The 27,648-nt window shown below is 42.7% G+C and overlaps 1 protein-coding gene, 1 long non-coding RNA gene and 2 pseudogenes across 3 annotated transcripts in view; 1 reads left to right on the top strand and 3 right to left on the bottom strand.

Annotated features, from left to right (window-relative positions):
• Positions 1-200: 200 nt before the first annotated feature.
• On the bottom strand, positions 201-1,656 carry LOC122473908 (annotated as a pseudogene).
• A 985-nt stretch (positions 1,657-2,641) lies between these two features.
• Positions 2,642-21,021, top strand: LOC122472805. The gene is made up of 3 exons (XR_006294524.1): positions 2,642-2,763; positions 20,266-20,573; positions 20,831-21,021. It is a non-coding gene; the product is annotated as an uncharacterized LOC122472805 (long non-coding RNA).
• The window catches only part of EP300 (E1A binding protein p300), an 82,831-nt gene continuing 58,723 nt past the window's right edge, over positions 3,541-27,648 (bottom strand). For both annotated transcript variants that reach the window (XM_043562705.1, XM_043562706.1), the window contains 15 exons: positions 26,113-26,231; positions 24,455-24,694; positions 23,516-23,604; positions 21,440-21,520; positions 19,052-19,108; positions 18,162-18,239; positions 16,114-16,181; positions 13,769-13,919; positions 13,503-13,649; positions 12,802-12,915; positions 11,704-11,869; positions 10,777-10,941; positions 9,554-9,715; positions 7,148-7,429; positions 3,541-6,888 (listed from right to left, as the gene is read on the bottom strand). In XM_043562705.1, coding sequence (XP_043418640.1) covers positions 4,678-6,888; positions 7,148-7,429; positions 9,554-9,715; positions 10,777-10,941; positions 11,704-11,869; positions 12,802-12,915; positions 13,503-13,649; positions 13,769-13,919; positions 16,114-16,181; positions 18,162-18,239; positions 19,052-19,108; positions 21,440-21,520; positions 23,516-23,604; positions 24,455-24,694; positions 26,113-26,231 — 4,130 coding nt within the window. In that variant the 3' untranslated portion in view covers positions 3,541-4,677. The remainder of the gene's footprint in view (positions 6,889-7,147; positions 7,430-9,553; positions 9,716-10,776; positions 10,942-11,703; positions 11,870-12,801; positions 12,916-13,502; positions 13,650-13,768; positions 13,920-16,113; positions 16,182-18,161; positions 18,240-19,051; positions 19,109-21,439; positions 21,521-23,515; positions 23,605-24,454; positions 24,695-26,112; positions 26,232-27,648) is intronic.
• On the bottom strand, positions 14,275-14,369 carry LOC122474145 (annotated as a pseudogene).

The raw sequence follows: 27,648 nt of genomic DNA, 5'->3' as shown, positions 1-27,648 counted from the left end.
CCCATTGTCCCAGCGCCATTTGTTGAAAAGACTATCCCTTCTGCATTGAGTTCTCCTGGCACTCTTGCCAAAACTCAACTGAAATATTTGGGTTTATTTCTGGACTCTGTTCCATTGATCTAAATGTCTGTCCTTATGCTACTACTGTTATCTTAACAACTTTGGATTTGTAGTTTATTTTGTATTAAAATTTTTTACAGTGAAAAAATTTAAATTTGGCCAGTTGGACTCAGTTTAGATGATCCCAATTTTGTTGGCAATATCCAAAGCATCCTCCTAGTCAGGAGCCATTCGAACATATGCCGTCTTCTCTCTGCCGGCCCTGATCAGGGTGTTGGCCTTGGCCACATCAGTGTCATAGAGCTTCTTCACAGCCTGTTTGATCTGGTGCTTGTTGGCCTTAACATCCACAATGAACACAAGTGTATTGTTGTCTTCTATTTTCTTCATATCTGACTCGGTAGTCAGGGGGAACTTGATGATGGCATAGTGCTCAAGCTGGTTTCTCCTAGGGGGCCTCTTTCAAGGATGTTTGGGCTGCCCTAGGAGACGCAGTGTCTTGGGCCGTGGGAATGTGGGTGATGTGCGGATCTTCTTTTTTTGTTTTAAAGTGTATTTTTTTTTTAACGATCTCTACCCCCAATGTGGGGCTTGAACTTATAACCCCAAGATCAGGAGTTGCGTGCTCTTCCGATTGAGCCAGACAGGAAGGAGCCCCGGATCATCATCTTCTTCTTCTTCTTCTTCTTCTTCTTCTTCTTCTTCTTCTTTTGGTGACTGTGGACGCCTCTCAGCACCACTTTCTTGGCATTCAAAGCCTGTGCTTTCAGTTCAGCTTTGGGAGGGGCAGGGGCTTCCTTCTTTGCCTTTAGCGCCATCTTCGTGAAATGTAGATTTGTAGTTTAAATTTGAAATTTGGAAGTATGAGTCCTCCAAATTTATACTTCTTTTTCAAGATTGTTTTGGCTATTTGGCTCCTTTGCATTTCCATATACAATTTAGGATCGGCATCTCAGTGTCTTCCAAGGAAAAAGAAAAAAGCCAGCAGATAATTTGGTACGGGTTGCATTGAATCTCTAGATGGGTTTGGAGCGTAACCTTTGCCCAGCATTAGTGAGGTCTTCCCAGTCTTCTGATCCATGAACGATGTTTTTTTTTTTTTTTTTTTTTTTTTTCAGTTTTCAGTGTACAAATCTTACACCTCTTTTGTTAACTTTATTCTTAAACGTTTTATTACTTTTGATACTGGTCTATGCTCTTTAACCAGGGTGACCTCATCACGAACGTAGCATTCCAGGACACCATCCATCTGGTTGTAAAAGAAGTCTGGGGAACTTATCTTTACGATTCCTTGTTCCCTGCACCCCCTCTGCTGCCCTCCCCCCTCTCAGGTTTTAGTCTGTATGTTGCATTTGCTTGGAACGGGGCCCCTGTGTCGTATGTAGTTAATTTGATGCCATCATTAGGGCTTCTCCCTATTAAGGGGGATGAATGATACGGAGAAGAGAGGCTTTGGAGCTCCACAGACCTTTGACTCTGGGAAGCCATTTACTGGCTGTGTGCCCTTGAGCGACTTGTCACTTTTCCTTTGTCTGTTGGGGCTGTGTGTAAGCAAGGTAAATGGAAGCACCTGGAACACTACTCGCCCCCATTGGGTCCACTTCCTAGACTGATGTGTTATTTTTATTTTTGTTTAATTTTTTTTTTCAACGTTTATTTATTTTTGGGACAGAGAGAGACAGAGCATGAACGGGGGAGGGGCAGAGAGAGAGGGAGATACAGAATCAGAAACAGGCTCCAGGCTCTGAGCCATCAGCCCAGAGCCCGACGCGGGGCTCGAACTCACGGACCGCGAGATCGTGACCTGGCTGAAGTCGGACGCTTAACCGACTGCGCCACCCAGGCGCCCCTAGACTGATGTGTTATTAACAGCCAGACAGAGACTTGGGCCTTTCAGCTCTTCCCAACTTTTCGTGGTGAGAATATTCAAACACAGAAACATTGAAATCAGCTTCTTGTATTCCTGATTCTGGATTCATCCTTATCGACCCCCCTAACACTGACCCTGGCCTGGGGAAGGACAGCTTTCCCCCCTTCCCGCTTATTTCCGCCCCTACTCCCTCTTTACAACATTGTAGTGAAAATGATTGAACACTTCAACCCAGCTGCCCTTAGCTAGAGGCTAGTATTTACTGCTTGGAAATAGCTTAGAATTCTGAGTTATTTCCCTGTTGGGGGCTCCGATTAATCCTGGGCCCCTAGAACTAGGGAGAAAACGGGTGGGCGGGGGTTTCTGTAGCAGGTGTCCACCCTCTTCTGTAATCTGGTGTCAAGTGGACCTTGAAGCTGTTTTTCCAACAGGGTCGGATTCTTCTCTCTCCTTACTCATCCTCCACCTTTTCCATCTTCCCTCCAAGATTGGTTTTTAAATTTTCTTTTAGTATCGCATGTATTGTAAACTGTACACCACCACACGGGCTCGGCCTTGGGACCCTGTGATTAAGTCGCATCTCTACCGACTGAACCAGCCAGGCAGGCGCCCTTCCAAGATCCATTTTAAGTACTATCCTTTCCAGACTTTCCCATCAGCAGGTTTTGCCGACTCGCACCTGTTCCCTGCTTGTACCATCAACGCTTTCTACTTTTATCCCCCTTAAGCATCTTTTTTTCTTGCAGGGCTGCGTCCTGTCCTTGTGTGCCATCCTGCCTGGCACAGAACGGAGGTGCTCCAGGTGTATCTGCTGGACCACCGAGCCAAGGCAGGTAGGTGCGTGACATTTTCTGGAGTGGTCTCTGGTTAATGCTCAGCGCGCAAGTTCATCTCACATCGAGATGCTGGTTATTTTTGTTGAGACAATATAAAATAGAATAGGTGTTTGAATTAAGCTCCTCGAAGATCTTTCTTTAGTCCTTAGTGGACTGTGGTAAAGCTCTACGACAAAAACAAGGACTGCCCGATGATGCCAAAGCAGCTAACAGTATTCTGCTTTTTAAATTTCTAATGGTTTAGTTGGAGACCTCTTCATTCTGTAAACACCTAGCACAATACTGGACTCATCGTTGTAATCTCTTAGGTTTCCAGATTTTATTTCCACACATTCTCCTCTCTTAGATCCTCACCCCGCATCCCCTCTCATTGACTTACTGGTTAGCAGGTAGCAAAACCAAAGTGTAACAGAGGGTAAGCACTTATGTCGCCCAAGGCAAGTGCTGTTTTCTCAAGGAGCTACTTCTGACTTAGGTATGATCCAGCTGAGGTGCTCACTCTTATCCCTGTAAGGTCCTATGTCAAGCTGTGAAAAGCTAATGAATATCAATTAAAATTGGTGAAATTGACATTTAGCTGGTATTTGGTTTTTCCCCTGAACTTTGGATAAATTTACCAAAATCTATTTGTGAATTCACTTTATGTAATAGTGTAGGAAGGCTGCAAACTAGTGCTTTTGTTTTTTCCTCTGAACCCCACGTACCAGACATTGAATCAGATCAATGTGTGCTAAGACAAAGATGTGATGGCAAGAAGTGAAACAAGGTCAGGTATCTGTCTCACACAGTTTATTTAACAATAGGTAATAAGAAATCAAATTTAACAGTCTATACAGTGATCCAAAGTTCATATTTATAAGTAATCAACTTTAATTGCATGATTTACAACAGTTGAGGGTTTTTGCTTTCTATTTTCAAGTTTTACAGAAAGTGTGTGTGTGTGTGTGTGTGTGTGTGTGTATGTGTGTATGGGGGGGTGGGGGCAGGGTAAGGAGGAAGAAAGCAAGCAAAGAAGAAACCCCAGGGATATTTTGCATGTTAAAATCATCCCGCTGGAATCGTTTCTTACCCTCTTTTTAATTTTTTCCTTTGTTAGATGTAAAAATAACGAAAAAAATTCTTTCAAGAAACAGAACCACAATATATAATACATCAATTTGGCAGCTGCCCCTGTATATTTTGAAAAAGTCATTTTTCTCTCTACATGTACAAATTATTTTAATACTTGAAGTTTTTACGCTCAGACTTACGGAATAGAAAATTTTCTGGAGCACAAAAGTTGACTTGAGGGGAGGAAAGGAGTTTTTTTTTTTGTTTTTGTTTTTTTTTTTTTTACATTTTTAAAAGAATGAACATCTTTGCACCCAGAGAAAAAAAATTGGTATTTTAATATATATTTATATATATTTATATATATATAGAATGTAATTTTAAAGTAACATTAACCCCTTTTGTCCTCTGGTTTTAGAAATGTTCTAACTCTTCCATAAAGTGAGGAAAATAGGGAAAAATGTCAACCATCTGCACCAGTAAATAATAACTATTAATATTACATATTTTCATTAATTTAAAAAAAATAATAAAACCTATTGGAGGTGCAAGGCAGGAGCATATGGTTGGCTTCACGGACCTCAGCCTCCTCCCAGTGCACACTTGAACCACACACACAAGGGGGGAAAAAAAGGCTGGTGGGAAACCAGCCATAACAAAAATATATTCTTTGTATTCTATCATCCCTCAGGTTCATCTCGCATGTTTGCTTTAAACCACAAACAGCTACTGCACAGTTCTTATGTGTTCCACGGAAAATTGTCTTTTAGGCTAAGAAAGATTCAAAAAAATTGTTTTCAGTACAAAAAGTCTTGTTAAGAGAAAATAATTTTTTTGCTCCCAAAATACTACAAGGTGTCTCTAGTGTATGTCTAGTGTACTCTGTGAGAGGTTTGAATTCAAGTCTGAGTTATCGGTGCTGAGTCCCAGGTCCGTGGCGCTTGCACCATGGAGGTTTGCCATGCCTGGATTGCTAGCGAGCTGAGAAAGCATTGAACTCTGGTCCGGGCTGGCAAAATGCCCTTGTTCCATGGGGTTGGCCTGGGCAGCTACCAGTCCAGGATGTGGAGAACTGGTCTGTGGGGACACGTGGTGTGGAGAAGGCTGAGGCTGCATCCTCGGGGAAGGGCTGGAGTGGGGGGGCTGGGACTGTGGCCGCGGAGAAGGGACAGGCTGGGGTGAACGCACTTGATTGGAGAGAGAAGAAGGGATCTGCTGGCCTTGGAGGTGTGGGGACTGAGCCTGGTTTGGGAGCATATGCTGTTGGGGGCTCATGGGGTTGGGCTGAGCGGGGGACCCCATCTGTTGCTGGAGGAGTCGCTGCTGATACGCCTGCAGACTGGCTCCTGCCTCGGCTCCCAAGGCCTGGGGGAGCTGGCCCATCGGTCCCATGTTCCCTTGTTGCATCTGTTGCATGTGATGCTGCATCCGCTGCTGCTGCTGCTGCTGCTGCTGCGGTGGGGGGTAGCCAACTCCCTGGGGTTGCTGGAACTGGTTGTGGTTGGCCATTCCAGGGCCGATTCCGGGCCCGGCTCCCTGCTGCTGCTGTTGCTGCTGCATCATCTGCTGCCGTCTCAAGAGGTCTCGGAACTGTGAAGGCATGGCGTTGTGATTCATGTTCATCTGCTGAGCCTGGGGGCTCATCCCTCCCATGGGTGGCTGGAGTTGCTGCTGCGGTGGCTGCTGCTGCGGCAGGCCGGCCCTCTGGACGCCTGCCTGCATGGGGTTCATGTTCGGCATGGCCGGATTAGAGTGGACGCCCTGCTGGCCCGGCATGGTAGGTGGCTGCAGCCCCGGCTGGCCCTGGGGCATGCCAGGCTGCCCGGGGAGGGGCTGTTGGTTAGAGTTGGCATACTTGGCAGCCCGCTGCTTGATGAACGCGGCCAACAGCTGGGGGTTGGCGTGAAGGATACTAAGCACCTGTTGCTGCTGTAGGGGAGAGCTGGGAGACCTGAGAGTCCGCAAAAGGTTTTGTAAGGCTTGTTGAGACACAGTGCCTGGTTTGAGAGGGCTCACGCCTACCTGGCCCAGTCCCGGTTGGGGAGCCATATTCAAGGGCTGACCGTGCTGGGCCACTGACATCATGGCCGGCCTCGGCATCCCGGGCTGTAGTTGCTGGGGTTGAGGCAAGCCTCCTTGGGCCCACGGCGGCTGTTGCTGCATGCCCGTGGGCCCCATCCCTGGCTCCAAATGCCCACTGGGACCTCTGGCCATGGGGGGTGGGTTCATACCCATGGGGGCCATCGGAGTCATCTGGGGCATCTGGTGCTGGATTGGCCTCTGAAAAATTTGCACGTGGGCCATCTGGCGCTGCGTCTCAGCCGCCCTCTGAATCTGCATTGCCATTTCCACTGCCGCAGGTGGGGGCCCCGGAAGGGGTGGCTGAGCAGTCTGAGGGGGGGTCGGAGGGGTCACCTGGCCCGCCGCCTTACCCTGGGAGACAGGGCCAGGAGCCTGAGTCCTAGGCAAGTAGGGTGGCATGCTGTTGGGAGGGGTAGGCTGGGGCTGAGAGGGGGGCTGGGGTTGGGGCGTCTGCGGGGTGGTGGGCTGCTGGCCGGTGGGCGTGGTGGGCGTGGCGGGAGTCGGGGAGGGCAGGCCTTGTTGCTGCCCCACCACGCCGGTCCGCTGCATGCTGGCCATCCTCCTGCGGAGCATCTGGGCCTGCTGCAGCCGGTGCTGCAGCTGCTGCTGCCGGAGCTTTTGCTTGATGTTGAGGCAGAAGGGCACCGGGCACTTGTTCTCCTGGCAGTGCTTGGCATGGTAGCAGCACAGGGCGATGAGCTGCTTGCAGATGGGGCAGCCTCCGTTGGTTTTCCGCTTGCAGCCCTTGGTGTGCTGCACGACCCGCTTCATCTTCTGGCAGGACGGCAGCGAGCAGTTGGCGTTGCGGCACTGGCAGGCGTGCACCAGGGACTGGATGCAGCGCTGGATGCTCAGGCGGCGGGAGTCCCCTGGGCTCTGGGTGGCCGCGGCCTGCTGGCTGTTGCTCTCGTCATCTAGGCCGAGACCTAGTTTCTCCATTTTGTGGTCATGGTTTTTAGTGTTATAGCAGGTGATACACAAATCGTAATCCTGGGGGAGAAACAGGCACAGTCAACTCTCCAAGATTTAAGTCATTCAGAAACATTGCATGTATTCTGCTGGGGTCCCAAGGGCCCCTTTGAGAAAGACTCTTCGGCTCTGCCATGAAAATCGGAGAAGCAGGCCCGTCCCCCTCTGCGCCACTTTTCACCCCTGGCGCTGAGCGCAGACCTGTGTGACATCTGCGGGCACTGGCTCTCAGGAACCCAGGACAGCCCAGCGCCCTCTGCTCCCCGCCCCTGGGGCCTACCTCGCACACGGTGCAGTGCCAGCGCGTCTCCACGTGGTGCTTGCACTCGTTGCACGTGTAGACAAAGCGGTCCTGGCTCTGGGTGTGCAGCTCCACCAGCATGCACATGGTGGACCACTGGGCTCTGCGCAGCGAAGAGAACTCCAGGTGCTTGTCCCTGGCGAGGGTAAGGAAGGCATCCCGCCCGTCCATCAGGTCGCAGGGGATGAGGGGGTCAGGGTCAACAATGGGAGGCAGGGAGTTGGCGGCAGGGCCGGCGATGAGACGGATCACAAAGAAGACCTGCGAAGCAGACAACCTCAGTTTGACTCTGGAACAAGAGCGCTGCGTGGCACCAGGCCAATGGCAGGCAACAGGCGAGTCGAGCTGAATGCCCGTGAGGCCGGGGCCACTGGAAGAGCTTACAATCACACGAGGTCCCACGATACAGCCCTTGCTTTCTCCTGCTCACAAGCCTCTCGTCTCTTCTCTGAGAACGACTACAATGGGCCTGAAATCGACAGCTTGTTACCTTCTCGTTAATAATCCCTTCAAAACAAGAAGGGTCTGGGGCAAGCACAGTGCACGGACAGTGCACATTTTGCCCCAAAGTGGTCTACTCTAAGACCGAATCCATGGTTGGACCTGAATCAAGAGGGAACAAGTCAGACAAATCCAAATTGAGGGACATCCTACGAAACACTTTTGGCCTTGACTTACAACAAACGGCCATGTTATGAAACAAAAGAAAGCCAGGAACCGAGACGTGGCAGCTCAACCTGACACACAATCCTTAACTGGAGCGGAAGGGCCAGACATTAGATGGTGGCACTGGGGGAAGTCTCCTGAGTGTGAAGCCACAGTGTGGTTAAGCAAAGGAGGTCTTCTTCCTTAGCTTGAATGGGATAAAGAAAAGATGTAGCAAAACACGAACAATTGGTGAATCTCAGCAAGGGCTATGGCAGGGGGTCCACTATGCAACTCTCCGCAAGTTTGAAATGTTAAAAAGTTCGTGGGGATGGGCAAGAAAAAACAAAACAAAACAAAACAAAACCTTCTTAGCTCTTGCTGCAGAAACAGAAGTTTTGTTCATTAAATTCTGAAAGGACCCAATCACCATGAACTACTATAACCATTAGTGTAAAGGCTGCAACAGGAAGCTGATATTGTAGGTCTATTTTACATTAACTAGTCTCTAAATGTGAAACCTCATTACACTGAAAAATGTACCTTTAGGAGATCAGGACCTTGTGAGCAACTGTGGTACTGGACACTATATTCTACCAGTTTCCCAGAGACCAGCGAACTGGCAGTAACACTTGTAATATACTTGGGCAGCAGTGTTTGCATAAAACAAGAGCCTTAAGACACATTTCCAGAAAAAGAACATACAGCAAGAGAGCACACTTAGTAGAGACACATCTCAAACAGATGCCAAAAGTTAAAAGCATCAAAGAACCTTGACGTGTGCTAGACCTTGTAATATTGTGGCTCAAAGAAAGCATTCAAAGCGAGGAAGAGCATTTTGAAAATGTGACGCACAGGAAAGCATTGAATCTAACAAGTGGGGAATGCCTGTAATAAATCACTCAAAACAGAGGCAAATAAAACCATCTGGTGACTCCCTTGGAAATCTTTACTATGGCCAACCTTCCAGTAACGATCATGATTACTTCCATTGTATGTTACCCTCCAGCTAAGACAACAAACCCAAGTTGACGACCTCAGACTCTAATTCCCACTATTTATGATTTTATTTACTCTGAAGATGTAGACTACATCCACAACTTAAGTCAAACGTATTACAATGTACTCTAAGGGTACTTCCCAACTATCCTGTTATGCTAGAATCTTGTGACACAAAATATTGCTTGAAATAGTAACTATTAATGGTTGAGAATATCAAATGAGGCACCCACTAGAACTCAGAAGTCCTGATGGTTACAAACAGAGTTGGACAGGGGGGTGCCTGGGTGGCTCAGTTGGTTAAGTGTCCGACTTCAGCTCAGGTCATGATCTCATAGTTGCTGAGTTTGAGTCCTATGTCAGGCTCTCTGCTGTCATCACAGAGCCCACTTCAGATCCTCTGTTTCCACCCTCTCTTTGCCCCTCTCTCACTCATGCTCTCTCTCAAAAACAAACAAACGAACAAAAAAACCCCAGACAGGCTATGCTTATGCTTTTAATGTATGAGGCACGATCCAAAGCCATCAAGATTTCTAACACAGCTGCAAATCAAAGCATCCGTATCACTTCCTGTTCTTACCTCCTATTCTAGCTAGCCTCTTTTCTTCCTTCTTACTCCTCGGAGGATTTCTTTCTTCTGAATTTCAAATGGTTTGTTGTGCTCGTGTTTAATGCCAACCGTGGTAGGCAGTGTTTCAGAACCCCTGCCCTGCTTTTCCTCCCCAAATGGCCACACCTTACCTCTTTGTGTTTTTCCATTGTGGCATACAGCTTCTGCGAGAGGTCGTTGGACACATTGGGCATGCCTGGCTTCTTCTTGTTGCCCCTACTGAGGCTGCTCTTGTTTTTGCTGGTTTTCTTATTATTTTTCTTTTTAGCATTTTTGCTGTCTCCCTTTGTCACCTGCAGGTTAACAGAGGGGACAAGAAAATGTTAACATTTTTGTTAAGAAGTGATTTGAATAATACTAATGGTAGAAGGATCCTCCTTTTCTTTGACACTAGAGATTCTAATCTTATGCCTTCTGCCAACTTTTACATGTACCCTATTTTTTAAGCTGTTACTTACGGTGAACTAAAGTTTACTAAAGTTTTTGTACTAATTTTCTCCCAGTGAAGAATCCCTACACTAAGATCCCTCAATAAGGCAATGGCAGTCTTAGCTTTTTGACAAGAGCCTCACAGTTTGTGGAGACCCCTGAGATCTATCCATCCTATTCCAGAATTGAGGACAGGGAACAAGGAGTAGCAGTGTGGGATACTGAAGAATACACTGGAAGCAGGAAGCCAAACACCTTGGTTTCATTTCTTTCCACTCACATTCTAGAATTTTATGAGTCTACTGCAAAAAATAAAACAACAGCTTGAAAAGACAACTCAAACTACAAGGCTATGAAGAGTTCAACAAGCTACTTAAAGGGTGACTTTAGTAGTTTGGACTCAACGAAGACCATTCTAGCTACGCTATGGAGAAATAACTGACCAGGAAAATCTCAGATGGTCCTCTGACAAAAGCCAGGTCGTGTATGGATGACTGGCAAACTCTGGCCCAGGCCTGTTTTCATATGGCTAAGAATGGTATGTACATGTATAAAGTAGTGTTAAAAAAAAAAAAAAGCCCCAAATATTCATGATCAGGATCTTTACAGGAAGTACTTTGCTACCCCCTGTTCTATATAAGTGATTCTTCTATCAGTTTTTCAGGGTTTCCTTCCTTCTGTTTTCCATTACCAGAAATCCAAGGTTCCATTTTAAAAGGGGGGGGGGGGGGACAACATCTGATGTTAAAAAGGTTTAAAACCATGGAAAGAGAACATTAGTAACTTATCTAAGCCAATTATTTCTTGACCAATTTAAGGAGCTCTTTCACACCTGAGAGCTTTAGACCTAGTCAAAACTTAAGCCCGCTCCTGATTACCCATGAGAATCAAGGCAGAAGCTGGAAAGAAAATGCAAAGCCCTTACATCTGTGCTTTCGTTGCTGGTGTTTTCTTCTCTCTTTCTCTCTTCTTCCTCCTGTTCCAGTTCTTTAATGCTCTCTTCCAGAACATTGGGCCAGAAATCACCCTCAAAGTAAGGCAACTCCTTTGCACTTGTTAATCGATCTTCAGTAGCTTGTTTAAAAATATCCTGTGAAAATACCCAGGTACAAATAATTTTTTTTTAAAAAAGCATTTACCATACAAAAACAGTCATAGCTAATGGACACAAGAAACATGAAAGATTAAAATGTCATCTGAAAGAAAGGTGGCTGAGATTTTATACCTAAGCCCCATGGCCCGAGGAGACATTCAGTCATAAACAATGAAAAATCATGGTCTGCAGTCAGTATTTCTGGTTTTGTCTTTCCTCTTTGCCTGTGAGGACAGGGAGATTACCTGCCTTTATACAAAGTAGGAAATTATCCTGCTAGGACCAATGGCAGAGGCAGAGGCATCATCAATCACACTGTGGCCTTTACTACTCCTGATAACACAAGACACTGTAATGTGAGGAATGCCTGCCTTATACCCATCCCCCACCTCCTGAGAAATGTGTTCAAAACAACCTAAACTACAAATACTGGAAACTGCATGGCTACAGACCCGCTCTCTATGCTGCTCGGGAAACAACCAGTTGGTGCTTTTCTCCCCAGGAGTTAACAACAGATAAGAAACTTATCTGTTCAAGTTGTTATTGTGAGATGCTCTCTAATCATGAATGGCTAAAATACATTTCTCGTCACATCTTTAAAAGAGATTTGTTGATCTAAGTCTCTTTTAAAACAGTTTTTCTTGCTTTGAAAAAGGGAGAACAAACAGAAGATTTTTGTTAAGATAGTCAAATGACAGAATACAGAGCAGCAGGATTAGTAAATTTCCAGTTCTGTCATCGCCCCTCACTCCTCCTGACCTTGTAGTCATGGACGATTCGTTCAGACACGGCCTTGTCAAGCATCTTTTTATACCACTCCTGCAGTCGCTTGGGCTTCGGTATCTTCTGGTCAGGAGGATGGCAATGGAAGATATAGTCATCTCCCTCGCTCGGGGGACATGCCCAAATATGCCCTGTTGTATATCTATCAACACAAATAGACGGAATATTCAAGAGAAAAATTTATCATCCATTCCAGAAAGAATGCTACAAGATGGAGTCAGTACAGAAACCAATGATTTTTTTTTTTTTTACAAGATAATACAAAGTGTACAATTTAGCATCAGACCAAAATTCTTAGGCCAGAACCAGGCATAATCCTGGATCTAAAAATCCCAAAAAAAGACCCCCAAAAAGCTGCATTTGAAGACCCAAAAACTACAATGCAAAGGAATATGGGTCCATTCCAACAAGAGAGCTAAACGAGATGCAAAATGTTAAGAGTAATAACTTGCAAGGTGAAGTGGTGAATATTCTTAAGCACACATACGTATACTTGAAGGTAAGGAACCAGTCTGATATATGTATCTCCCGACCTTAGTCTGTTTTTGGTTCTGAAACCCAGGTTTCAGAGATCAACTGCTGTTTTAAGATTCTGGCCTTAAGTAACAATCAACCTTCCAATCAAACTGTACCCAACAGCTTAACTGAACTAAATAAAACCAATCTGGGACAAGTACAACTAGGGTCAAAATATCCCTTACTGTCAGACTGGCAGCACTGAGAAAAGGGGCCAAAAAGTCACAGATCTGTACGTTTTAACCTAGGTCTTACCACAACAACACAGTGATTAGTTTAAAACCTAGTTAGTTTAAGCTAATTGCTTTTAAAAAATAGCATTTATCAGGGTGCCTGGGTGGCTGAGTTGGTTAAGTGTCTGACTTTGGCTGAGATCAGGATCTTGCGGATTTTGAGTTCTACCCCGCATCAGGCTTTGTGCTGTAAGTGCGAAGCCTGCATCGGATCCTCTGTCTCCCTCTCTTTTTGCCCCTTCGCTGTTCACGCACTCTCAAAAATAAATGATCAAAAAACAAAAAAAAACAAAAAAGTAAAAATAGTATTGATCAATATTCTTACCCTAATTTCTTGACGTATTCTAAATATCCAATTAGAATTTCATGATACACTGCGGTCCTCAAGCATTTAGGACGGAAGAAATGAACACTGTCGAGGTATGATATGTAAACTCTCCTATACGAAGTGGGGAGAAAGAAACCAAGTCAAGAAACCAACTCCTTATGTGACTCGTGACATTATATTTTCTCTCTTCTAGGTTTTTTTTTTACCTCATTTGTAATGCACATCACGTAGTCACAGATAAATGACTAGACTGTGAACACTTCAGGGGAGTTTCATGAGCCTATGGCTCTATTCTAATCTCAGTGCCCAGTAGAGCCTGAAGCAGAGTATATGAATCAGTATTTATGGATCCAAATGTATTCTGGCAGTGTTCTTATTCTGGCCTTTATACTATTTTGGAAACAAGAAATTCAAAACCATATCCTAACTTTTTTTGTGTGACATTCTTTCATATACCTCTCAGGCAAGGTACTTGTTAACACAATCTAGATTTAAGCCCACTGCTTCCCACTTCTGATTTGAGGCTGTTGTTCATATCCCCTTCCTGATATACTAAGGCCACAGAAGAGTGTTACTGAGCAGTGAGAATCCACATTTCCATTTCCAAACCAAGTACATCAGTTTCTTGCCCATGATGCTTTTTGCCTATTAAACTTCAAACTCCCATTTAAATTGGAAGGCAGATGTTTAATTCCTACCTCTGGTTGGGCGGAGGGCAGTCAGAGCCATACTCTTGAACGTGCATGCCAAAGAAACATAAGTCAACACCGTCTATCTCTTCAAAGGCAAAGAGGGCTTTGGTTCGGTATGGAAAGGATTCTGCCATCTCTCCACTATCTACAAACCTACACAATTCAGATTAGAGGGAAAAACCACAACACCTCATTCAGATCAGAATCATCAGCAGTGACTGTATAAGCATTTGCAGAACCATAGAAGAAGAAAAGGGAAAATTACTAGATACCTTGCTTTCATGCCTGGTTTGACTTCCACAGTTTTGTCAGAAGCATGAACTACCCGAACAGTGACCTCTCCTGACTCAGGGTGATTTTGTCGCCTAAGAAAGTCATTCACACGATTCTCCAGAAAGGTGCCAAGCCTGGTAGATGGCAACCCTAGGAATGTAGAAGTGAAAAGTTCAGTTGTAGGCACAGTGCAAATTTGTTTCTATCAAGTCTTAGACTTCAATATCAAATATTTCTGTTTTGGTATAAATAGGATAAACTTTTATTAAAAGCTAGCAATGTGGGGGTTCCTGGGTGGCCTGGTCGGTTAAGTGTCCGACTTTGGCTCAGGTCATGATCTCATGGTTCATGACTTCGAGCCCTGTGTCAGGCTCAGTGCTGACAGCTCAGAGCCTGGAGCCTGCTTCAGATTCTGTGTCTCCCCTGCTCTCTCAAAAATAAACATTAAAAAAATTAAAACAAAAAACAAAAAACAATGTGGTCAATACTTGAAAACAATTTTTAAAAAAATATGGACTATTCCACAAATTTGTGTACCAACCTTGCACAGGAGCAATGCAAATCTTTATATCATTCCAATTTTAGTATAGATTTTAGTATAGGTGAGGCAGGCATGGTAGCCAATACTTAAAAAAAAAAAATTTTTTTTTTAAATGTTTGTTTATTTTTGAGAGAGCGAGTGAGCGAGAGCGCACACGTGAGTGGGGGAGGAGTAGAGAGAGAGGGAGACACAGAATCCGAAACAGGCTCCAGGTTCTGAGCTGTCAGCACAGAGCCCGACACGGGGCTGGAACTCACAAACTGCGAGATCATGACCTGAGCCGAAGCCGGACGCTCAACGGACTGAGCCACCCAGGCGCCCTGGTAGCCAATACTTTTTAAATGTTCTCCCCTAACCTTTTAGTTGGGAAAATTTCCAATCTCAGATGTTAAAACAAAGAATATCCATATGCACTTTCCCTTGACTGTAGTAATATTTAAAAATAACAATGGCTGGGTATTAGGAAAAACCTTGCAGGAGTAAAAGCAACCTGTAGGTCAGCAAAAATTTGCAAGGGCATCTACAAAATTAAATCAAATACTATCACGAGATAATACCAGCTGTACGATACAATCTTTGACTACCACTCCCCCAAATCCCCAATCAAGATTACAAAAGAAGCCCCAATTAATGGTATGGATAAAACTGAGGTAATGACTCATGGGATGGCAACTCTGGACAAATATTTCCACATGTGGCCCCTGTTAAGAAATGCCCCAAAATGAAGAAATGTAGGAGAAAGAAAAACATGTATCCAGCGCACCTGGGTAGCTCAGTCAGTTGAACATCCGAATCTTGATTTTGGCTCAGGTCACGATCTCACGTTTTGTGGGATTGAGCCCTGTGTCAGATTCTCTCTCTCCCTTTCTGTCTGACCCCCTACCCCCAGAGGTCTCCCTCCTTCCAAGAAACATTAACAAACAAACAAGAAAACCACACATCCTCCACATGTACATTTTTTTCCCTTAAGTCTAATAAATTTTTCTAATGTTTATTTAAACATTTAAATAACGTTTATTGGGGGGCCTGGGTGGCTCAGTCGGTTAAGCAGCCGACTTCAGCTCAGGTATGATCTCTTGGTCCGTGAGTTCGAGCCCCCACATCGGGCTCAGTGCTGACAGCTCAGAGCCTGGAGCCTGTTTCAGATTCTGTGTCTCCCTCTCTCTGACCCTCCCCTGTTCATGCTTTGTCTCTCCCTGTCTCAAAAATAAATAAAACGTTAAAAAAATTTTTTTAAGTAATGTTTATTATTATCATGTGCACTATCAGCACAGAGTCTGATGCAGGGCTTGAATTCACAAACCATGAGATCATGACCTGACCCGAAGTCAGAAGCTTAACTGACTGAGCCATCCAGGAGCCCCAGGTCTAATGAATTTTACACCACAAAGTACATTTACTATTTACCTTTAGGTAGATTATAGAAAAAATTTTGGGTTTTGGTTCTGACTTTGCTTAATTAAATATTTTAAATAAGGTTGAAGGAAGAAAATTCATTTTGGATGGTTTATTCTTTCTTTTCTTCCTTCCTATGTATCTATGTTCTATCTATCTATCTATAAGTTCTTTCTATCTATCTATCTATCTATCTACCTACCTACCTACCTACCTACCTACCTACCTACCTACCTACCTACCTATCTTTAAGTTATCTCTATACCCAACAAGGGGCTTGAACTCATGACCAGAGATCAAGAGTCACATGCTCTTCCAACTGAACCAGCCAGGTGCCCCTTGGATGGTTATTTTTAACTATGCTTCAATGAAGTATTGCCAAGATTTACTTGTAAGAATGAAACTTACTTTTAGCAGAAAATTTATTCTCTTTCCTGGTTCGTGCAGATTTCTTTAAACAGCCATCGCAGACAAATCTAAAACGTAAACCAGAACTTTGCTTACACAGCTTAGAGAAACACTTAAAGTAACATATGCCACAAAATTTACCATATATATGTACCAAGTTAAATCCAAAAGACAACCTGAGAAAAATATTTCTAAGTATTTAACGAGTTAATCTATTAATATACAAAGAGCATTATGAAGAAATCACTAAAAGAAAAAAAAAAAAAGTATAAAAACCATAATTGAGGGGCGCCTGGGTGGCGCAGTCGGTTAAGCGTCCGACTTCAGCCAGGTCACGATCTCGCGGTCCGTGAGTTCGAGCCCCGTGTCAGGCTCTGGGCTGATGGCTCAGAGCCTGGAGCCTGTTTCCGATTCTGTGTCTCCCTCTCTCTCTGCCCCTCCCCCGTTCATGCTGTCTCTCTCTGTCCCAAAAAATAAATAAACGTTGAAAAAAAAAAACAAAATTAAAAAAAAAAAAAACCGTAATTGAAAAACATGCAAAAAACCATGAGGAAATGTTAAGCATATAAACATATAAGCATATAAACTGGTTGACATGTGACAAGATGATGGATTACAGATGAAAACAAGAATTTGTTTGGCCAATCACATTGGCAAAAATCCAAATGCCTACTGGCAGGAATGTAAATAAGTACTTTGAGAGGAGTACCAGTAGATTTATTTATATGTATCTATATATCTCTATCTACGTATCTATGCAGGGCTTGAACTCATAACCCTGAGATCAAGAGTCAGACATTTAACAGACTGAGCCACCCAGGAGCCCCAGTACCAACAGATTTAGAAGGTACACTCTTTGTCCGAATTATTTAAGGATGTGTGCGTAAGTAGAATTTCTTACAAAAACTTGAGAACATACAAGCATTCATTAACCAGGTGACTGACCTTAAATCGCAAGAAGCACTGAAAGTCTCTCAACTATTCCTACCTACTCTGTAATTAAGAAGAACAGGAAAAAGGCATATCTAAAGACAAGCCATATACACACCAAATGACTGTGATTTTCCCTGTGTGTTACTTTGGAGAAATGTGTAGATTAGCTGCCTCTTTTCTGTGACCTCCAAACCAGCATCAACAAAGCGTAGAGCAGTGCAGACATCCCATCTTTAAGTTTTTATTATTCATTTAAGTAATCTCTATCCCAATATAGGGCTCGAACTTGTGACCCTGAGATCAAGAGTCACATGCTCTTCTGACTGAGCCAGCCAGGCACCCCTAGATCCCATCTGAATGAGTCACTTCAGGCATAGACACTCCCACCCTTGGAACAGAGCTGGGATCAACTCCCATTCCTGGAGAGTAAAAGGAGACCCAGAGTAGCAGACAAGTGTCAGAATGGACAAAAATCCACTCATTGCTGACAAAGTCTTTGATAATATGAAGCTTGAGTAAATACATGGAGAATATTCAGAAACAGAACATGGGGCTAAAGAATAGCTTGTTTATTAAAGTCTGTACCTAGTCATTTTTATGAAACTCTGTCTTCACTGGACAATAGCCATGCAACTTACTGTCCAACCCCCAAAACATCAAATCCTAACCAGCATCACCATTTAGCGTATCATTTACAGCACGACATTTTCTCAGAGGTGACAACAGAGCTGCCCCATCGACACCCTCCAGATCTTGTCATTTTTCTACTGTTGCCGGTATAAGTAGCGTTCAAAACCTGGCAACTTTAATTGCTTCTAACACACTCCTTTGCTAGTTTTCAGGTGCTACAGATTTCTTATCTCTACTGATTTTTCAAAAACATTTATTTTTGATATAAATTCTTTACAAGAGAACTTTAAAAACCAACAGAGTAAAATATCTGTATTTGGATTAAAGCAATGCATGCAAATTAAAAGACCTATATTTTTGGATTCTAGCTTACTAAATGTCTTAAAAGTGAATTTTAATTATCTCTTCCCATTCCCACTGCAAAACCAAAAACTTGCTAAAATGCACAATGAAAAGTAACTCTAGAAAAAATACTGCCATCTCACCCAGATGGCCAAATGATTTCATGATGAAGGACACAGATCTGATGCATCTTCCTTCCACACTCTGTACATTCAACAAACCTGAAAATGAAAAGCCAAAAAGTCAAGATGAAATCCAAAACTTTAACCAAATCAAAATTTTCCAACATTTCCCTTGATTTCTGAACAATTCAAAAGATAGCCAAACATCACATTCAAAGAAATGAATTAATAGCTATTTTTTTAAAAAGGTTTTTAGTTTTTAAAAGCTCTTTAATATTAACAGGCAGAACAAAATTCAAAAGCAATTAAGTTAAGCTACTGAATGGGAAAATTTCTTTAATTGTTTAGATTTTATTTTTAAGTAATCTCTACACCTAACATGGGGCTCAAACTCACAACCCTGGGATCAAGAGTTGCACGCTCTACCGACTGAGCCAGCCCGGTGCCCCTGAATGTGACCATTTGAAATGGACTGTGGGTAGACAGTAATAAGTGAAAGCTCACTGCTGCTTTTTTAAACTTCCAAAGGAGTCCGACACCATCCTACCCATTTTAGGCGTGCCCAGAGTACTGGCACAGTTCAGTGCTCTGAATGGCCTGGCTACAAAGTAGGGGAGCATGAAGACATTTGAAAATGCACCAGGAAACAGGGACAGAACACAGGACACTGAGCAGAGGTGTGTTGTGGCTTCACATGGGCCCATAAAGCACCAAACTATCAGCCGGATTTAGTGAAATCTCAACGAATATGGACTATAAAGCAAACTTCGACCTTTCTACCATCTATGCTGCACGTATGTTATGTACAGGTATCCTCAGGATATAGAACCATCTCACTGCCTCTGCAAACCAAGAGAACGAAGGAAGAAGGAACACCAAAGTGTACTGATTATTCAAGGGAAATTACTTACAGTTCAGGATCCAGTGTGTCATTTTTTCTCTTGGAAAATTGTTCTTTATTTATTGTACTAAGGAGAAAAGAGGGACACAATGAGCAAAAGTGATATGGAGAGAGGAGCAGTCTGACCACTATTCTAACCAAAGGAACAAATCTTGTAAACGAATTCTACTTCTAAGAAAATACTGAGGATATCATTAAACAGGTACGTTCTTGGCTCCCACAAAACGTACAATAACATAAAGGAATGCCTTTGTTTTTAGAAAGGAATTTATAGTAAATCTATTTCCCCTTATAGAAAATGGAGAACCCAGGAACTCAACAACTGGAAACATGAGTCTGTTCTTTTCTTTCTGGAGAATTTTAATATATATATGTAATTTTATATTTATGTGTATGCATATATGTACCCATTTATTTTGAGAACAAGCGAGGAGGGGAGGGGCAGAAAGAGAAGGGGGGAGGGAGGGAGGGAGGGAGGGAGGGAGAGAGAGAGAGAGAGAGAGAGAGAGAGAGAGAGAGAGATGGAAGGAGGGAGGGAGGGAGGGAGGGAGAGGAAGAGGGAGAGGGAGAGGGAGAGGGAGAGGGGGACAGAGAGAGAGTGAAAATCCTAAGCAGGCTCCGCACCATCAGCGCAGAGCCTGACACGGGGCTTGAACTCATGAACTGGGATATCATGACCTGAGCCGAAATCAAGAGTTGGATGCTTAACTGACTGAGCCACCCAGGCACCCCTCCTCTTTTCCTTTTTAAATCTTGTCTACTACTCTTAACATCAGGTGTTTATACCTTTTTTTTTCTTTTTTAAAGGTTTTATTTTTAAGTAATCTCTACAGCCAATGTGGACTTGAATTCACAACACTGAGATCAAGAGTCACATAACTCCACTGAGTGAGCCAGCCAGGTGCCCCTAGTATTTGTATCATTTAATAGTTGAATGTTCCTAGACTGAGCTATGAAAGATGGTGTATATGGAAGAAGCTAAACCACTAAAATTAATACTCTAGTCAAACAACTTTTTATATAAATAAAAAAAGCCTCAATATTAAGAATACCTATTTCAGGTTATTTACAGTTACCCAGAAAGGGTAATTTTAAAGGGTAAAAATTCTTCATTTTATAGTATTTAAGACTTTCACATGGCTTCCTATCCTGAAATCTAGCATACCACACAACTCCTAGCCTCACAAATACAGACGCTAACAGTCTTATTCCTTCTCCACCTAGAATAAACTTCAGGAGGCCCAACTGTGACTACTGCGACTCCCCTTCACAAAAATGAGGACATCTCCACCTTCAAACCGTTTCCTACTGGTTATGGTTCTAGACATTATTCTCTAAATGACCGAAGGCACTGCAACTCAAAGTGTGTTCTAAAGACCAGCAGCGCAGAAAGACCCAGAAGCTTGTCAACAATGCAGCCTCTCAGGCCCACTACAGACCTGCAGAATCGGATGGGGGTTTCTATAGTCTTCAGTGTAAGAGATGCACTGTCCTAAGGTTTAGGACATGTGGGAAGTCACTCAACTGTACCGGTAAGGCTGCCTTCCTTTCCACATCAGGGAAACCTAGTTAAGAGCTGTCAGCCTAATTCAATTCACCCAAGGGTCAGAAAATTTCCTTAAGGCTAGACCCTACCACATCATATTTCAATAGTAACTGAAGGAAAAGTGCAACGTTAAGACTTAATTTGGAAAAGCGAACCAGTTTTTCCTCAGAAGCCCTATATTAACTAGTAATATAACAATTCCTCACTTTTTGGAATGTTCTGAACCGCTTCTGCTTATTATAGGTTAAACCAGGAAAGAAGGAACACAAGAACATTAAAAGCACACCAACTACATCTTAGCAATCAGAAGAACTATTAACTAATTTAGCCTACGTCTGAAATTTGTCCTGGAATTTAGCAAGAGCTTGTGAGACTGCAAACACCCAACCAGTCTCTCTCTTCTAGGTCACTCTAATAAATGGCTACGTGATGAAGGCTGTAAGGTAGTTATTTGTTCAATTCCCGCAAACTTAAAACCGTTAATAATAAAGTTCTCTTGCACTACAGTCTTCCAGTCTTTAGGCAAAAAGCTCATTGCTTCCTTATAAAGAGAGATCGAAATGACCATCCAGTGTTGATATATTTCCTAGATTAGGGTTGGCAGAACTTTCTGCTGTGACGGAAATGTTCTCTGTGCTGACCAACATGGCAGCCACTAACCACAAATATCTGTTTAGCACTTGCAGCGTGAATATAAGGTTTTATTTCCTTTTCATTAATTTGTATTTAAATAGCAAACTGGCTAACGGCTACTACACAGGCCGTGTAACTCAAGACCACTTAAAAAAGCTTTAGCATCAGCACTTGACAACACACCAAGACAGCACTTCCCAAAATAATGCAGTTACTTACGTTTGAGGCTGGGAAGGGTCATCCCCCAAAGAAACGCTCTCCCCTTGGATTTCATTGAAACACTTCTCACAGAAATGATACCTGTCGGCAAGAAGGCCATACTGGGGTGAACTGTTCCGTTCACACAACACAGCCCAAGCCAAGCAACGAAGCCACCAATCACAGCAGGCCAAGGAGGGGGACGGGAGCAGAGAGCAGGTCATCAACGGCGACAAGGACATTCAATGATGCAGATTTATGGGCCCCACAGTTTGGGTTTTTTTGTTTTTGTTTTTTTGTTTTTTGTTTTTTTTTTTTTTGCAATCAAAGCCAAGTGCAGACAACGACAAGCATGAGGGAGAAAAAAAAAACACAAAACAAACGAAGAAATGAGGGATTGCAGGACAACAAAAAACATAAAAGCAAGACAAGACAACACAAAGCAGAAAGCCAAGGCAAAGCACAGATTAGCATTAAATATCTCAAATGGGATCACAAGCAGCAAATGATTATAGCAAATAAAACAAAAAAGTATCACTTACACAGACCTACATTCTTTCATTTTAGTAATTAATGCTATTTGATGCAAATAATCAAAAAGGGGAAGGATAAACATACTGGAGAGAGAAGAATTGCTTATCTATTACTGAAACACAGCAATCACACACTTCTCCCCATTTCCAATAACAGCAAAATAAATAACAAAAAATTCACTACGAATACAAGACCAGGAAGCAATTACCTAAAAACAACCCTGGGTTGAAAAAAAACCACAAAATTTCTTTTTGCTTCCCAAGGAAGGCATATAAATTTAAAAAATTCTCTATTTTTCAATGAAAAATCTGCACAAGTGCTTAAATATGGATCGTAGCCATCAACTGACATAGTTTAAAAGGCAAGAAAGAAAGGCAGTGGTGTGTGCAGGCACATGATGACATGTTCTGGGTACAAAGATTACAAACACTGTAGATTCATGTTAAAAAATCCAAACTGGTATAAATGTCAAGACTGCAGCATGAGAAGAACTTCATGCCAGTTGTTAACTTGTTTTTTTAAAATTCAAGTGCTTTTAACAACTTGAGGGTTTTCCCCAGGTATTAAGAGTGAAAAACTGTGGATTCTAATGATTACAACAAACCATTAGGAGAGCGCACCTTTTTGTCATCAAAACAAAAAGTTCAAGCGACTTTTTCAAAGCTGGAAATGCATCTGTAGCACACAAGTTCAGCAAAAACCACCACCATGAGCTTGGTTTTATTAAAAGATATTAACTGCCCAGCCTTGTTATTACCGTTTCAGAGCCCCAAAACATTCTGGGCATGTTATATTGTAGGCTAATTAATGAATCTAGGAGACAGATCTTAGTTCAAATAGATTACTGAATGCCATCTCTGGGATTACAGCCATTGTTTGGGCAGGAGAAGATAAAGCAGGGGCACCTAATTTATTACAACTCTACCATCCACTGTCATATGCAAGTCTTTTTTTAAGTAAGTCTGGTGCAGACCTATTTTTGGAGGTACTCCTTTTTATATGGTTAACCCGGGCAAAGCAGAAACTCTGAAATCCTGTTTTCAAATGCTCTGAGAAGAACAATTTATGGAGAGGCTGCACACAAAAATGAAACATATCCCAAATGATACAGCTGGCTAACAAACTTTTGGTTAAAAGTTTGTGGATAGTTTTTGGGAAAGGCGATAGCAGCAGTTTCATGGGCAAGAAAACACTAATTCGTTCACAAATTTTCTCAGTTTGCCTCAGGCTGTGGTAAGCTGTGAACAGAAATGGGAAAGAGAAGCGGGGGCCATGATGTAATCCCATCTATGCCACCAACTCTTTGAGCTGCTTAACCTCCCAAGGCTTTGAGTTCCTGCCTTATAAAAAATAAGGGGCCAGATAACTGACGGAAGGCTACTTCCTGCTAGAAAACTACACTAATTATGCAAAAAACGCAGAATGCTAGGACCAGAACTTGTGCTGTACAGCTGTTTTCAAGCAAGGTACACATGACCATGAATGTATGTGTGCTGGTCCATCCGCATGCAGTCCCTGGACACACGGATACACGGACCACGGTCCACACATAGTTGAGCTTACCTGTTCTGGTAACTGTAGTAAGTGGCATCACGAGGGATTGTGCATAACTGTTTGCCATAGCAACAGAGTGTCTGTGGAGAGAACTCCAACTGCAACAGAAACCATTTGTTAAATAGTACACACACCTGCAAGACAAGCTAGAATATTTACACTGGCAAATCAGAAACAAAAGTCAGTGAATTCTTAGTTCTCATTTATGCACTTAACGAGCTATTTCAGTTTCCAAGGCAATACACAGAACCACAACCATTCTAGTTGACTATACTATAGCAGTCCCACTGATCCACAGGCAGAGACCATTAGTAGATGCCTAAGATTGCGGACCGCACCAAACCCTATACATACTGTGGTTTTCCCTATATGTACGTAACTATGACAGAGTTAACTTACAAATTAGGCACAGTAAGAGATTAATAACTAGTAATAAAATAGAATTACAATAGCACACTGTAATAAAAGTTACGTGATTGTGGGCTCTCTCAATATCTTACTGCACTGTACCCACCCTTCTTGTGATGACAGAAGATATAATGCCTAGGTGATGAGATGAAGGGACATGAACGATGGAGGCACTGTGGTGTAGCATAAACGATATTGACCTTTTGACAATACGTCAGAAGATGAATCTCTGCTTCTGGACCATGGTTGACTGAGGTGGCGGGAAGTGAAACCACAGGTAAGGAGAGATTATGGTACAGTATTATGTCACCACTCTGAGGTAGGCTTAGCAGTCATATCCTTCAGCCACTTAGCAAAAAAACTCAATGGGACAAGAGGAACTACATGTGAACTGGTGTGCAAGAAAACAACAGTACGTGCCAGGCACTGTGCACCCATAGATAAGTAAGATCCAAAGCCCTATTATGAGTTTACAATCTGATGATTCAGGATTCTATTAGTCAAGTTTTCAATAATTCTTACCATGCAAAAATTTCTTACCTTTCTGCCACAACAATATCCAAGGCTTTGCATTACTGGGTCAATTTCTTGTTCAAAGACCTCAGACAGCTTGGAGCAGTATTTGTACACCCGTGATGTTTTCCGATTATACAACCAGGCATTGTTGAACATAAGCCAAATGTCATCCACATACTGCCAGGGCTCCTGATACTGTCCAGTGTCTAACTTCCTCTTGATGGTGGAAAGATCCATGGGGCTTTTCACAATATCAAAGTAATCCTAGAAGGGTAAGTGACACCAAGCAACATTACCCCAAAGTCTCAGTATATTTAAGGTAGCTGGTGTTTCTTCCTATAATCATTAATTTTCCAGAAAAGTTAAGTCGCTGTCCTGACTATATGTCCAAGGAATTAAGTTGATACCTATCACTTCTTTAAATTATTAGGCTACAGAGATATGAAGCAACTCAGAAGGCAGAAATAACAAGAGTCACTACATAAACTTTTCAGACAGCAGGCTGATGATCTACTAAAACAACTCCAGATACTTTACCACAGTGTATGTGTGATCCATTGAAACACCAAGAAGTAAAACAGCCTTAACATTTTAGTATTAAAAGGGGCCTACTCTTGAGAAAACTAAGCCCAGTGAACGTCAGTGATCTAAGGCCTCAAAAATATAGGGAAAAAGAAGTTCCTAATGAATTTTGCCTCTGTAAGCACTCCACTGCCTTATCCAATACCACTGACAAGCCTCAAATGAAGTGTGCCAGCGGTCTGGTGTGCAAAGGCAATTTTAAAAACAGAGGAAGTTAATTTGGGTCCATCTTTTCTACCAGAGCTACTGCTACTCAGGTGATAAAAATAAATAAGCCTATGACCCAGTAATCACGATCCTAGGTATATACCCCAAAGAAACAAAAACATATACCACACAAAAATTTTATACATGAATGTTCATTCACAGCAGCACGATCCTCAATAGCCCAAAAGTGTAAACAACTAAAATGTCCATCAACTAATGAATGGGTAACAAAAATGTGGCATAGCCATCCAATGGAGTATTGCTGAGCCATAAAAAGGAATCAAGTACTGGTTCGTGCTACGTTATGAATGAACCCTGAAAGAAGTCAGTCACAAAGAAACACATACTATATAATTCCATTTAATGAAACATCCAGAATAAACAAATCCATAGAGACAGAAGTAGACTAGTGGTTGGATGGGGGAGGAAATGGGCATGAGGGCTCATGGACACAGGGATTCTTTTTTGGGGTGATGAAAATGATCCCAAATTGACCGTGGTGATGGCTGCACAATTCTGTCAATACACAAAAATCAATGAATTGTACAGTTTGAGTGTCTTGAATAATATGTGAATTATAGCTGAATAAAGCTGTTAACAAATTAAAAAAAAAAAAAAATCAAAACTACCACCACAGGGGCACCTGGGTAGCTCAGTTGGTTAAGCGTCTGAGTCTTGATTTCAGTTCAGGTCACAATCTCAGTCAGGGGATCAAGCATGGCACAGCACTGGGGTCCATGCTGGGCACGGAGCCTGCTTAAGATTCTCTCCCCCACTTTCCCTCTGCTCCTCCTCAACTCACCTGCATGAACACTAAAAAAAAAAAACAACAAACCAAAAAACCAAAAAAACAAAAAAACCCCACAAAAAACAAAGTACCACCACATACTTACAGGGATTCCTAGAAGTTGAGGGTCCACAGGTTGACGAAAGGGAAGGGATTCTGGATCCTGTCGGTAAAGTGCCTCCAATGTTGGCATCAGTGCCTGTCGTAACTCTTCTGGTTTAAAAACTTAAGAGCACAATTGAAATTAGTTATCAATTAAGTAAAAGAAAAAGAAAACGCTCAAGCCGAAGCTATTAAAACAAATCTCAAGAGCCACAAAACACAAAACTGCCTGTACCGTCTCCATGGAAATACCACTTACAGCACACTTCCTATTTCTAATTTTCGGTCCACATCAGGTAGCGCCTTTATTTATTTTATTTTTTTTAATTTTTTTTTTCAACGTTTATTTATTTTTGGGACAGAGAGAGACAGAGCATGAACGGGGGAGGGGCAGAGAGAGAGGGAGACACAGAATCAGAAACAGGCTCCAGGCTCTGAGCCATCAGCCCAGAGCCCGAGGCGGGGCTCAAACTCACGGACCGCGAGATCGTGACCTGGCTGAAGTCGGACGCTTAACCGACTGCGCCACCCAGGCGCCCCCAGGTAGCACCTTTAAATGGTGTCAGGTAGACACCATGTCTAGTCAGCTTTAAATACCCTGAACAGCTCAGCTACTTTTTCGATCAGAAATTCAGTTAAAATAGTCTTGACCAAGTAGAAACAGCATCCTAAGCATTCCAGAAATTTATGAAGACACTGGTCAAAAAAAATTCCAAAATATACTAGTGATGGCGGGGGAGAGGGGGGTGTGCTGTCAAAGAACAGAAAGAGGTCCTCACTCATGAGAAGAGTATATAACAAGTCACAAGACCTGATACTGTCTCACCACTAAAGGAATCAGAACCCCTGGTGGGAAGAGTCCCTCATTAAACTGCTTGATGTTTTAGAGCTTAGGAGGAATACATATATTTATTATCTTAATAACAAATGGTAGGTTCAAGTCTAAACAAAGAGAGAACTAAATTATTATTGCCCAAACAACAGACTCAACTGATCAAATTTCATTCCAGTGTACTTGGGTATGTTTCTAAAGTCAGGAAAGATTTGCTGGTGTGTCCCAAATGGAATTAATTTAAGCTATTATTTAAGAAGCTACTCGTTAAGGGTCCAGGTTTGAGCTTTAAAACACTATGAGCAGAGGCTTTGTTATTTCTTCTGTTTACAAAATAATTTTATCTTCAAGATAGCTTATTTGTTAGTACTTTAGATATTTTTCACTTCATAGTGGGGCAACCATGAAAAAAATTAAACAGATGGGAGAGGATTCTTTGTTTCTCATATCTGGTTGTGCTCAAAAGAACAAAGTTGAACAAACTTGTGAAATTAGCTGTTTTAAAGACAGATTCCTAACAGTGAGATTGGGTTTCTTGCAGCCTACCTTAAAATACACCTTGATCATATAAACCTTATTTAAATCCAAGTAAATTTTTAACCCTAACATTTTAAGCTGCATTGTATTAACGGAACACCTTTATATACAGCATCTTTAGGAGCCGGCAGATTCCTCCCTTGAAAGAAGCCCTACCTGTGCCATAGAGGG

This window comes from Prionailurus bengalensis, chromosome B4 (genome assembly GCF_016509475.1).
Source record: "Prionailurus bengalensis isolate Pbe53 chromosome B4, Fcat_Pben_1.1_paternal_pri, whole genome shotgun sequence".
NCBI classification, from domain to species: domain Eukaryota; kingdom Metazoa; phylum Chordata; class Mammalia; order Carnivora; family Felidae; genus Prionailurus; species Prionailurus bengalensis.
This window is presented reverse-complemented; position numbering and strand designations above follow the sequence as displayed.